Source organism: Ascidiella aspersa, chromosome 5 (assembly GCF_963924565.1).
Source record: "Ascidiella aspersa chromosome 5, kaAscAspe10.2, whole genome shotgun sequence".
NCBI lineage: Eukaryota > Metazoa > Chordata > Ascidiacea > Phlebobranchia > Ascidiidae > Ascidiella > Ascidiella aspersa.
The window spans coordinates 16,365,271-16,378,836 of NC_139451.1; the positions used below are offsets into that span (position 1 = coordinate 16,365,271).

Consider the following 13,566-nt stretch of genomic DNA (forward strand, 5'->3'; position numbering starts at 1 on the left):
GTTTTGGCAGCGGTAATTCATTTACATCGGTTTGACAACTATTTTAGGCACTTTTTTATCTGCACGTAGCTCATATAAAACTCCTTTGGAGACTTTTTTGTCTGTACGTAGTTTCAATAAAGTAATTTGAGCACTTTTTAGGTTGTGCGTAGCTCAAATAAAACTAATTTTGGCACTTGTTTATCTACATGTAGCTCGAATTAAATTAATTTGAGCACTTTTGTGGTCATACATAAAGTATTTCAGAAAGTTTTGTACACAGTTAATGAACCTATATGCTGTGCTACTGTAGACAAATGCATGATCTGATTATAGTTTATCACTATAAAAACTTGCACACTCATTCACATGTGACTTTCTTTAGTGCAAGGGAGTTTTGACACCCTGCAAGAAATCCTTGGCACCTAAAAAGTTCTGCACACCCATCTTTGGCGTCTATGCCCATGTGAATTCTATGATTTAGTCACATGTAAATTAAATCTGCCCTGTCTGTTTAAAAAATAGCATAACATTATTTGGTATGAGATCAAACCACAGTTCTTTTAGTCTAAAAGATGTATTTTGGTATCAAAATAAAATGACGAATGGGGCATCGTACTTGCTGTTTTGCAAACTGTGAATTATGCTATGTTAAAAGGCTGTAAATTTTTAACATCTGAAAACACACAAGCTTAAATGAGAGTGAAAAATCAAGCTCCTTTTTATACCAACCGAAAATATTTGCTTATTCAGATCTGATAATGAAGAGGAAGCTGATGTTCCTCAAACAAACATGAGTTCAATTTCGGCTGAAGAAGTTCCTGATATACCCCCTAATAAGTTTCTTCAAAGAGGCTCCCCAAGAACTGAGTATTTAATTAAAATATTATATTTTTTGTTTATATATTCAGAAATTTACTCACTTTACTTTGACTGCTGTAGTAACTCCAATTTGATATGCAGCAATGTCACCAAGTAATGGGTTGTTAGGTTCACATATAGGTAGGAAAAATGGCTTCAAATAAAAGTGCTTGTTTAGCTATATCCTCAACTGGAACACTACATTTAGATTTTGAAAACAATATTTATTTCAAAGTAAATTTAACTATACATATTTTCCTATACCCCCTGATATGGTTGGTTTCTCAAAAGCAAGCATACTGAAAATGATTTTTTAACATGTATTTCTATTTTTAGCTTAAAACAAAGTATCCAGTATAAACTCCCCTATACATTAATTTACCAACTGCGGCCATAGCTTTATTACGAAAAATTAATAGGACACCCTAGAAAAATGATCAACAAATTTTGTTTTTGAAGGTTATTTTTTTTTACATTTGACACATTTTGATCGAAATTCTGTTTTTGCTAAAATGTCATGCAAGTCTAACAATTGCTGCTACACTTTAAGTTTTATGTTTGTTAGTCATTCCCAATCGATAATTCCCATGGGTTTTGTTACTTAATTGTCTAACAAGCTTAGCCAAATATGTTATGTGTGATGGCTGAGTATTTAGTCACACCATTTTAGAAACAGCACACAACATTGCATTTGGTTGCATGTTAAACTGTCTCAATCTTTTTAAAACATCGGCTGTAACATGCGGCTTCAGCAAACATTTATACCATGCCAGTCAATAAAGTGCCGCTTTCCACACAGGTTGTATGTAACTGGTAATCTTGTGTTATGAAATTTTGATTAACTGAACGTGTAGTGCCATGTAGTGAAACGTTTAGGAACAAATAAAAATGGTATGCCATTTGAAAAATATATTTGCATCATTTAGCCCTCCAAGAAACATGTTACACACATCACTTTTTGGTGACATGTTAATTACCACATACTTTTTTTATTAACTATAACACAAGGCAACATAGTGTTTAGTATGTAGCCTGTAGTAACTGTTGTTTTATAGTCAATATTTTATAACTGAAAATAAAATGGTGAAAAAGATTTATATCGTTAAAATAAATAGATTAGGTGATAGGAATAAAAAATATGTGTCAGTTACAGTAAAATGTAGTTGAAAAAATTTATTCATGTTTGCAAAACCATAAAATGCTATTACAGATAAATAAAGTGTTGCCCTATTGTGGTACCAGTTGTATTGTGTCTTCTCCTTGGCAGCGGTCCCTGGTGATTTTTGCAGCTTAAAATTTATTAAATATTTTATTTCTATATCATCAAATATATCATTTTATTTCTAGCAAATCGTCTGATGCAACAACTCCGTCATCTGCTGACAGAGGTGGAAAACAATGGACCACTCGCTCTGGTAGAAAGATTAAGGGGCGGGGTGCTTTGGTAAATACTTTTTGGACTGTAACTGTGTTTGCTGTTATCTTGTGTTAATGTATGTATATTGTACTACAAGCTTGTTATGGGCTGAACAACTTTTTCATAAATGCTTCTGTTAAATGCAAATCATTATTCACTATATACTGATTGAATATGATCTTTTGTAGCGGTATCACACACCACCTCGTTCGCGATCGCGAAGCCCTCGTTATCGGAGTCGCTACGGTTCCTGGTCAAGGCCAGAACGCACTGGAAGCGAGACACCACCCCACTGGAGGGAGGCTCAGAGGGGTCAACGCCCCATCAGAAAACAATCGTTAGAAGAAGATGGACGGCCCGTAGGTCACTGGAGACAGAAGTCTCCATCAATGGAAAAAGACAGGTCATCACATAATGCCACTCATAATAGAGACACTGAGAAATATAGACATGATAGTATAACAGATTGTAATATTTCTATTTTTCAAGACCGCTATATGGGCTCCAAGGACAGAAACGAAAGGGGTAGGGGTGTAAAAAGGTATCCTGGGGAACAAAATACCCAGGATGGCCACAGACACAACAGGGATAGCTTTCATAGAAACGGGATTGACCAGAAAACTTCAGGTTCTTTGCACAAAGTTAAAGAGCAAGTTATGTTCAGGGATGCTCTAAGATCTCAAAAGGGTTCCAACAAAGAAAAGAGTCGAAAAATGACTCAAGACCAAACCAAACATCCCAGCAAGGATATTTGTTCAATTAAAACTGAAAAACAAGATTCAGAAAGCTATTCTGAAAGTGATATCGATGAGCAAAAAGACTATTCTACAACAAATCTTCTTGTTTCAAATTTTAGCTCCCCCAGTGCAAGTGAAGATGACAAGGAACACTCTAAGCTACAACAAGATCATACAGGTGAAATCATTGAGGAAGATGTAGTATTAAAAGTAGAAGCAGATGCCAAAGAAGATCACAATTCTAAGCATAATATGAAAAACAAACTACAAGACGTTGATTTAAAGAAACAAGTTTCAAATGACATTCTGTATGCAGGGGCCTCTCAACATTGTGAAAATGATCATGCTGATGAAAATGAAAATCCTAGAACAACAACAGCAACCACAACAGGAGAGTCAAAGTCAGAAGGGGAGGACACAAGCAATGTTGACAAAGAAATTGCAGCAATGGAATCCATTCAGGATGAGGTTGTAATGTTGAATGTTACCGAAACGCTCAATGATCACCATGAACATGCACTGCCTGTTCCACTTGAACTTAATAAACAAAAAAACAACAAAATTGACCAAATGATAATTAGTGAAGAAGGATCTGTTGATCAGCAGGATAAAAAATCTGATAATGGTTTACCAGGTGAACAAATATCATTATTAAAAGATAATCAAAAATCCCCGGAATGTATTTCTTCAAAAGATCGATTACATAGTAGCAGAAAAAAAGAATCTATTTCATATGAAAAAGGATCACATGACCTCAAAAGAAGTCACTCTGATGAAAAACGGCAAAAACTTTCACCTGAACGAAAAAGATATTCCAGGGATCGACGCAGAAGAAGTTCTTCCCATGAAAGGAAAAGGTCACATGATAAACGGCATAGTAGATCTAATGACAGAAGAAGAAGTCGCTCTAGACATCACAGAAGGTCAAGAGAACGGTCAGGGAGATCTAGAAATTGTTCTAAGTCTAGAAGATCAAGAAGTCCAGATCGTTATACAAGGAGGGAAAAGGTATCAAAAGCTACAAAATCAGTAAGAAAGAATAGAAGACATCGGTTCTCCTCAACATCCTCTTCAAATGGTGATGTGTCCATGACAAAAAAATATCGACAGAGCAGTACTTCCTCTAACTCCGAATCCTGAATCATAAAAATTGAGTCAGTCCTGTGTAGATAGAAATCCCTGTCCTGTCTGTGGCCATTTTGTCAAAGGTTATAAAGCCTAAGATGCTGTTGACTATTTTGTGGAAAATTACATTGTGTGTTTGAATTTTCTAATTTTTTCATAATTTCTGTCATAACATAATTAAAAATATGAAAAGTGAATATTATTGAGTGCTTAAGTACAGTTGAAACTAATGCTTGTTTTTGTTTTCTTTTTTCCCAAACCTTTTCCTCTTGCTGGAATTTGGCTCATTTTGATTTTTCAATTGAAAACATGGCAACACAACATTTTGCAACTGTTATTTACGTATTTTTTAATGTTTTGCTATACAAGTTTTGTTGTAAACCGTATCTATTCAACTCATAATGATATTGAAAGGATGTGTAAATAATATATCATTTGCTCACTTGAAGCCAGCTTTTTAATCACTGAAACATTTTAATATTGATGAGAGTAAGTTACCAATTGTTAAAAAAAATACTACATTAAAATATTTATTAAATTTTCAAAAAGCATTGTTGAAGATAAATAAAGGTCCTACAAGTTTACGTTTTCAACTATGATGCTGGTGAGTGAATTCCAAAAATTTTTAGAGCTAAAATTACAATATTTAAAATCTATTTTTGAATAAACATTGTTTCAAAGGTTTTTTAAAGTTGTTCCACTCTTTTAACAACAACCTTTTAAACCTCCTAAATTGTATTTACCTCTTGTAACAGGTTCTTCTGGATTTTTAACTGGTAAGTGCAGTGTGCAGTAGTTTCATTTTTTATTTTATAAAAAGATTTTCTTGACACTGTTTTTGTTGTGTTGCCATGATTTTCAAGTGAATTATCAAATATATATCAATTTGCCTTTTTTCCAGCAAAGGAAATGGTTTGCATAAAGGTTTGAGCCTGAAGGTAAGCTTTTGACCATCTGAATTTAAACCAGTAACAATGTTGCTTTGATTAATATCTTATATTTGCAATTTAGATGTTATATTTTCCACAAATTTATTAAACCTAACTAAAAACAATCAGCCACATTGGAACCAATTATAAAGCAATTTGTTGCCTTTGTCTTTATTTTGGTTTATAAATTTTCTTGTGAAAACATTCATTTTGTGTTTTTCATTATGCCACATTCTAGCATTTATTTTTTGTTTATAATTTACAGGCAACAGTTACAATTCTGGAAAAGTGATGAAGAGAAAAATGACAGCATTTATTTTCATACCATTCCTGAAAAACAACAGACATGGTAGTAGTGATAAAATTCAAAATTATTCATCTTACTGATATTTTGCTCAATATAATTTTATAATATGATCAGTTCGATCAAAACTTGTGTATTTTACTGTAATTACCGGAGATGTTAAATTAAATTACCCATTATATATTTGTTCTTTAATAACAACTATGCCAGTGGTTCTTAAACTTTTTGAGACACGCCCTTTTTTACAATTTTAACAAAACTCGCGCCCCACCTTGTTTCAAAATAAAAAAACATAAGGCAGAACAGCAATTCATTTCCAGGTAAGTTGCATTATTGCAGTGGTCGGCAAACTTTTTTTGTCGCTGCCCACAGTACTCTTTTCAATGCTATTGAAGGCCCACTATGTAAAACAACTACAAAAAAGTGGCGGATTCCGGATATTTGTTATTAATTAAACGTCGCCTTGATGCCAAAAACACTGCCATGCCATAATGTAAATCATACTAGTGTAAAACTAAGAATATATGCGCAAAGCGTGAAAAATTTTGCGCTAACATATAGTTGGAAAACATTTCTATAGGCTCTCAGGACCACATTTGGCACGTGGGAGACATAAAAACAAACAAGTAAGACATATAAAAATTCTAGGCCACACAAACTTAAAATGAAGTGACACAACTACATGATAATACTAAACTGCGGCCCACAGTTTACCGACCACTGCATTAATGCGAAGGATATATAACTGTTTTTTGGATACCAAATGTTTAATTCGAGCTTAGTAGCAGGTATATATCACTTCGCCTTAATGTTTAGTCATATTTCATTCAGAGTTTGTAAATTTCTTGCGCCCCTCTTGTGAACCTCACACGCCCCCCAGTTTAAGGACCACTGAACTATGCAGTTATTCTGTAAACGCTAATATTTGTATTTGATAAAGTAGTCCCCTATGACCAGTGTTCCCGCTAATTTTTTACCATGTGAGCAGGTGCCCAAAATTTTGCGCACAAGCCGAAAATAAGTGCGCAAAGTGCCCAATTTTTTTTTTTTGGTCTTATTTTTTTTCAGTCTGTTAATATCCGCGAAGTTGTGCCAATTTACCGGATCCTTAATAATAATTAGTTCGGTAGTTCTATAATCTGTCTTAAAAAATTTACTTTCTCCCAGACATAAAAATGAGTCTCTTTATTTGGAGAATTGCGCTCGCTTGAGACGTAATTTCGCTTGGACTTAGTCAAGCGTTGCGCGGATTAACCGCCTAATGGTCGAGGTAATTATCGCGCGTAGTGCTGCAGTTTTAGCAGTAGTATTTTTAACTTTTAAACGGGTTACGCATTTTTTTAAAGTGATAACTTTGATTAGAAACAAATTTGGCCTTCACGTCTTTCCTGTTCATATTGTCATAAATTTAACCTACTCCTTTAGTTGACACAACACGCAACTTTGCTTTTTCGGGGTATATTGTAATTTGCATTGTACACTGTTTTACCAAAACATGAGCTTAAAAGTTTTATCTTCGGAAAGTTTCAACCTTTTAGGAATTAAAAAACAGCATGAAAAGTTCATTTTTGTAAATAAAAGCATATCGCAGGTAATTGTAATAATTATGTTTTAAAAAGTTTAAAGCTATTCCGAGGTTTTTTATATAAAGCAAGTACTTTCCTATAAGACAAAACATACAGTGCAAAATACCGATACCTTGAACTAAAAACAAATTAGGAATAAAATAAAGTTGTAAAACGAAAGATTCGCGCGTATCGCAAAAAAATTCCAGTTACTGAGAACCATGGCCTGGTGTCTACTCTTAACCTCTGCAAAACTTAGATTACAGTCAACTGCACTACCTTGTTTAGACAAAGTAAGCCCAAATCTGTCGTAAAAGATTTAAATATGAGTTAAGTGAGCCTATTAGAGACACCTTGAACTAATCAAAATTAGTAGTTCAAAAACTTACCAAATTTTACAGTTACTAAACTACCACCCGATCCGTCAGGAATTGGTGCAGTTTTAAGTAAAGGTATACGGCAATTAGGGTATCCAAAGGATGGAAAAGTCTGACTTTTAGAAGTCTTGGGACAATAACTAATTTGACTTAACAAATATGCTTAAGAAGATTAAATTTAATAATACCTGCTGGCCGAGCCCAAACGCTAACGAGCACACCCTAACCCAAATAATGTGCATTGATTTAGTAATAATATAAATACTTTCGGCCCGAATAAATCAATGTGTGACGTAAAAATCCTATATAACCTGGACTAGAAATTATCTTATGCCCACCCGAGTTTGGGCTTTTTCCCAGCGTTTAAATAATTATTAAATTAACGCACATTATTTGAATTAGGGAACTGGTTTTCATTTGAGTTCGAGTGGGTCAAGTATTATTAAATCTATCTCATAGTTTTTTGTAAGTTTTTAGCCAATATTTTTTATTTATACCTGCCGGAAGTTTACCTAAAGATCCAATTAGTGCAAATTGCCGCTACCTCAAGGTCTAAAAGTCAGACGTCAGACTCTCCTGCCTTTTGATGCCCTTATTGTCGTAGACCTTTTTAATTTCTGAACAGATCGGCTAATTTCTGACAGATCGGCTGAAACTACACATGCATGTAATTTCAAAGTAAAACATAAGACACCGAATATAGGCAGAAATCATACCAGGCGTAACATATAACCATAAAAATTACTGCACAAAATATAAAATATTTATAGCAGAACTTGCGACGCCCATTTGCCGGCGCTTTATTTGGGTGTGAGCGCCTTCCCTAGTTAAGAACCGCTTTTTTCGCACGTTTATCTCAAAGCAAACTAATTAAGACACTTTTTGGGTTGTACGTAGCTCAAATAAAACCAATTTGGGCACTTTTTTGTCCGTACATAGCTAGGATAAAACTAATTTGGACACCTTTTTGTCTGTACTTAGCTCGAACAAAACTAATTTGTGCACTTTTTTAACGGTACGTAGCTTAAATAAAACTAATTTGGGCACTTTTTGTTCCGTACGTAGCTCGAATAAAACTAATTTGGGCACTTTTTATTCCATACGTAGCTCGAATAAAACTAATTTGGGCACTTTTTTGTCGTGCGTAGCTTGTAAAAAAAACAATTTAGGCCTTTTTTTGGTTGTATGTAGCTCAAATATAACTAATTGGGGCACTTTTTGTTCTGTACCTAGCTCAAAAAATACTAATTTGGGCACTTTTTTGGTTGTACGTAGCTAAAATAAAAACTAATTTGGGCACTTTTTCGAAACTTTCGTGCAGCAAAAATGGGGTACATAAGGTATTATATGTAATAATCTTTGCAAAATAGTGATAATGTTGGCTTCAGGAGACGACTGGAGGTCGAATTTAAAGAAAAAAAACAACTTTTAATTCTTTTTTTTTGCTTGCGCACTTCCGTGAAAAAAAGTGCGCAAGGTGCGCTTAGCGGGAGCACTGCCTATGACATAGGTAGAGATAGTAAGTTAATTTCATTTGGTTTGCTCATATTTGTTTTTAACGATTTACTACTAAAAATCATATTTTTCTCATTATTTTTACTTATGACTTTTTTATAATTCTTTATTTTTTGATTTTGTAGCTATCCAGAACTTAGTGACGGCGTTTTTGGTCCTGTCCCTTCTCAAAGCAGATCAATAAAGAAAAAGGTAAAAAGTAAACGTCATCGTAGAAAAAAACGGGTAAAGAAATCTACAAGCGATTGTGCTATCGGGACAAATCTCATCAACCATGGTGACAGTTTAGACAAAAGTATTGGCAATCAATTGGATTCAAATATAGAGGTATTTTACTGTTTGGAGTGTGTAAACTTCTTCTTAGTTGGAACGGAAAATACCCATTTTTAGTGACTCTGCTAGCTGAACAGTAATATTATATGCCTGAAAATTCTTCCGCTTTATTTAAAGTTGATCTATTTATTAAATATGTTTAATCATGAAAAATTATATTTTATTGCCCTTCTTACAGGATTACAAAATACACTGGAACATTTACAAATTACACTGCAGCATTCTGTTGTATTGCTTTTGGGTTTAATTTTTTATAGAATTTCGTTCAGTATCAGTTTGCAGAACAATCCAAATGTTCCTCTGGTGTTGTTAAGACTGGTTAGAGTTTGCCAGAAAAGCCTTAAACAGGTTTTAAAGTTTTGTTTTGGGTCTAACATAATTCCGTGTAAGCATAACCGGTAACCGCCTAATAAATTTGAAATTTAATATGACGTTATAACTTGGGTATCATATAACTACGGAACATAATTTTTTAACCTTTTTTGTGGACATCCATATACTATTTGTAAGTGTAACAGGAATGCTTTGGGGACAGCATAAGTAAGTTATAATTTAATTATTACCAGACATTACCTGGCGTTGCCCAGGGTATAACAATTATTTACCAGTTATTCTAACCCGGTGAATACCTTGGTTGAATTGAGTGTTTTACCAGTTTGTTAATGACTACCGACATTGTCCCAGGGATGTTATTTAATTACTGTTGCAATAAGAAAAAAACTAAATTGTGGGTGATAAAACAAAATGTAAAAATCAACCATGGGTTGTGGGCTCTTCATACATGGTTGCAAATCACATTTTACATGTCCGTGTAATTTAGCTGCATTACAAAACCTCAAAGATGCTGGTTGTCCCTTGACTGTTTGCCGCTAATTGTGTTGTGTAAAATTGATTAACTAAATGCTTCCTATAATAAGATCTTATCAATACTTGCCTACAGCATGCAACACCTAGGGAAGCATGTAACACATCTTTTCTGTAACTAAAACATGTGACATATATCCATCTGTAGTCACTAACAAACATAAAACCTTACTTCAATTTTTCCATTTGCGTGATATTCGGGCAAATGCATAATCCTGGTACCAAGCTGTGTCCAACACAAGAAGAATCCAGTTAAAATGAAATTGTTACTTTTAAAACCACTAGTTTAAAACAGGGTATTTTCGGAAAACTTCCCAAATTTTGCGTTCCTAAACACACTATAAGAAGCCATTAAATTAAGCTTTGACCATAATCACTTATAAATGATTCTTATGTAGCTTTTTTCTACGTTATCTGTGTAAGTTTTCTGATGCTTGATGAAAGTATATTAAGGATACAGCCAGTATGGTAGCAGTAATTGTTCAACTTGCGTAATTTTTAACAAACATATGATCCATTACCTAACGGCATCTTACGTAAGAAAAATATCTAACCCATTTGAAAGTGTTATTTGCTTACTGTGGAAAAATGTGCCTAATAAATGCAATATTTTTTGCTAACTCTGAATAAATTTTTGTTATTACTTACTGCAGTGTTCCCACTAAACACATAAATTAGGGTTCTCAGCTTACGTTTAAACAAAACATTGCCCAAATTAGTTTTACAGAGCTTCTATGAAAATCAAAGTGCCTAAATTCGTTTTATTTGAGCATACATGCACCCAAAAAGTGCCCAAAGTAGTTTTATTCGAGTTACATGCAGACAAAAAAGTGCCCAAATTAGTTTTATTTTAGTATAAACGTACTACCAAAAAAAAAAATTATTTTTTTTAAACTACACAACTCTAGAAACAACTATAATTATATGATAAGAAATGTATTTTTTTGTTAAAGGAATGGTTAAATTTGAAAAAAAACACTACATATGCCTCCCTAACTGTAGAAACCACTATGATTATATCATGAGATACATTTTTTGTTAAAGAAATTGTCTATTGTTGGAAAAAGCACTAGCAAAGCAACAATTTCTACTCAAGAAATTGGGATAGTAAGAAGTAGATGGGACAGTTCAGACAGCGATGCAGATACAACTATTGCTACAACTTCGCAAGGTATAAAGTTGATTTTTGAATAAAAAAAACTTCAATGTCTTTATTAATTGTTGTGTTTTTTTGTTTTGATATGTTATTTTTGCACTTATATAATTACTTTCATGGCCTTGTTTTGTTTATGGTTCCAAACAAATTAGAACTACTTCCAAATACTATGATTTTATTCCAGCTATAAGTATTTCAAACATTTTTTTAAATGCAGGCAATCCCCAAATCCCCAAATCACCTATTGATGGAAAAGTTACAAGTGGTGTATTAGGAATGGATAAGCTACTGGCAAAAAACGTAAGTACTGTAAGAATAATAAAAAAATGAGTTTGTTGTCAATTATTATAAATGTTTGGATTTATTTTATTTTTCTACATTTCTGTAATTGTATGCTTTTTAAGTGTACATAAATATTAGTTCACCAAAGTTTAAGTAACAGTAAAATGGTTACCTGACTGGATGCCATTGATTTAACCTCTGATCTGTAATGAATATTAATATAATTAATTTTAACATCGGATTTGTTTATTTTATTAGTTATCAGTAAAACATAAAAGCAAGATGTACAGTGACAAAAGGTCATTTAAGAAGAAGAGGAACAAGCGTAAGCTGATTTATTGTTAACTCAGTGTTGTGCAATTTATAATACCGACCGGCAAAACTTTTTATTTAATGTCTGTTGGTAACTAGTAAAAGCAGTATATCAGGCTTTTTGTAAGTGCTATTATTATTTTTTGTTAATTTTTGTCAGGCTTTAAATTACTGTCTGAATCACAAATGTTTATTAATGTATATGGTCAAGCATCTTAAGCCTATACGAAACTCAATTTAAACACAAAAACATCTTTTGTTTGCACCTGGGTCGACACATGTAGGACGACCGTAGATGCAGTATATGTTTTCTCTGTAGTCTACTTTATTTATTTAGGTTGGCTGGTTGGAAAGTGTGTATTTATCAAATCTGGAATATTATAGTTTATACAGTACGCAGCAAGAATTTTACAATGATATAGGGATTTCATGTACACAGCATAAAAAAAGAATACTTATATGGCAATACTCAATCCAGTATTTTTATTTTTCTCACTAAAACACCAAGTTAGACACAGCTAATGTTTCTGGCTGTTTTCTGTCTGCGCTAATATTCAGTGTTCAGTGGTTATTACGACTATTAGGTGTCAGTCCCATTTATGCGTTATTGCTAACTGCCTTTTATTCGGACGTTACTGTTGTTCTACACTGCTCTAGTGTACACACTTGTTGAATAAAAATGTGCCCCTCACTAAACAAAAATTCCAAGATAACGTTGTACCTTTGATTTTGGTATATATTAGTCTTAACCATGTCTAAGACAAACAAAACTATGATAATAGCCCTATATAAAACTCCAACCACTCCCCCTGATAAAGTCATTTACACATGGTATTGCAATCTCAAAATGATGTTTCAACCCACAGTTTAAGAAACCCAAGAGAATATCTGCAACAATATACTTTTCTGGAAGTGGACATTTTATCGTTTACTTGCTGTACTTTTTAGTAAATGTGTTACTGGAATATTATTTGATATTTGGTATGAGTTAATGTTCAAATGAAAAAAAAACGTTTGTGTTAGTTGTTCTAAAAACTATTTCTCTTTAAATTAAGAAATAAAACTGTTGACTTAGTTGGAACATGGGCAGATTAATTTGCGTAGAACATGGTTTTGAAATCGCTGTATTAAAATACTACAATTCTATACACAGTTCACAACTTGCAAAATAACATTCAAAATATATGTATTTGGCATGTCATTTATTACCAAAAATTTCTGACGTCTTACTTAATAAGACCACATTTAAAGTAAGCAATACATATGTTTAACTAGAGCGAGAAGTACTAATCCAAAACTTGCCAATGGCATAATATACAAATTGGGGATAGCTGTCTGTCTTGCTATACGGGTAATACTAATTTACGTAATGATGAATGGTCGGAACTCTCACTAATTTAAGTGTTGCCCCGTTAAAAAAATTATTAAACCAAGGCACAATATTTGGGTTAGGATGGGGGTTGGCGTTTGAGTGAAGGTGGGTCAAGTGTTATTATATTTAATAATAATACTGTCAGCTTTCCGACCATTCTGACATCATTCCGTAAATTAGTGTTACCTCTTACTATACAAGTTGGGGATAAGTTTTAGCAGTTCCAATTAAAGGCTCTACAACACGGGTTCAGAACTATTGTCCTAAACTATTTTTATATTATAATTAACTGTATTACATTCTTCTTAGTTAAGATTTACATCTAACTGTAAATCGCCTAAACGAAATGTTACCTAAATATTAATTTTTCTTGCAGGTGATCACAAATCCACGTCCTATTCTGATCGATGTTTAAGGTAAAATGTTTAAGTAATTTAT

At 33.2% G+C, this 13,566-nt stretch overlaps 1 protein-coding gene across 1 annotated transcript in view; it reads left to right on the forward strand.

Annotated features, from left to right (window-relative positions):
- Positions 1–13,566, forward strand: part of LOC146145118 (uncharacterized) — a 39,202-nt gene that overhangs the window by 13,788 nt on the left and 11,848 nt on the right. The window contains exons 9-17 of the mRNA XM_083390440.1: positions 733–849; positions 2,188–2,284; positions 2,446–2,660; positions 5,314–5,397; positions 8,935–9,136; positions 11,051–11,177; positions 11,380–11,462; positions 11,703–11,769; positions 13,505–13,544. Coding sequence (XP_083246566.1) covers positions 733–849; positions 2,188–2,284; positions 2,446–2,660; positions 5,314–5,397; positions 8,935–9,136; positions 11,051–11,177; positions 11,380–11,462; positions 11,703–11,769; positions 13,505–13,544 — 1,032 coding nt within the window. The remainder of the gene's footprint in view (positions 1–732; positions 850–2,187; positions 2,285–2,445; positions 2,661–5,313; positions 5,398–8,934; positions 9,137–11,050; positions 11,178–11,379; positions 11,463–11,702; positions 11,770–13,504; positions 13,545–13,566) is intronic.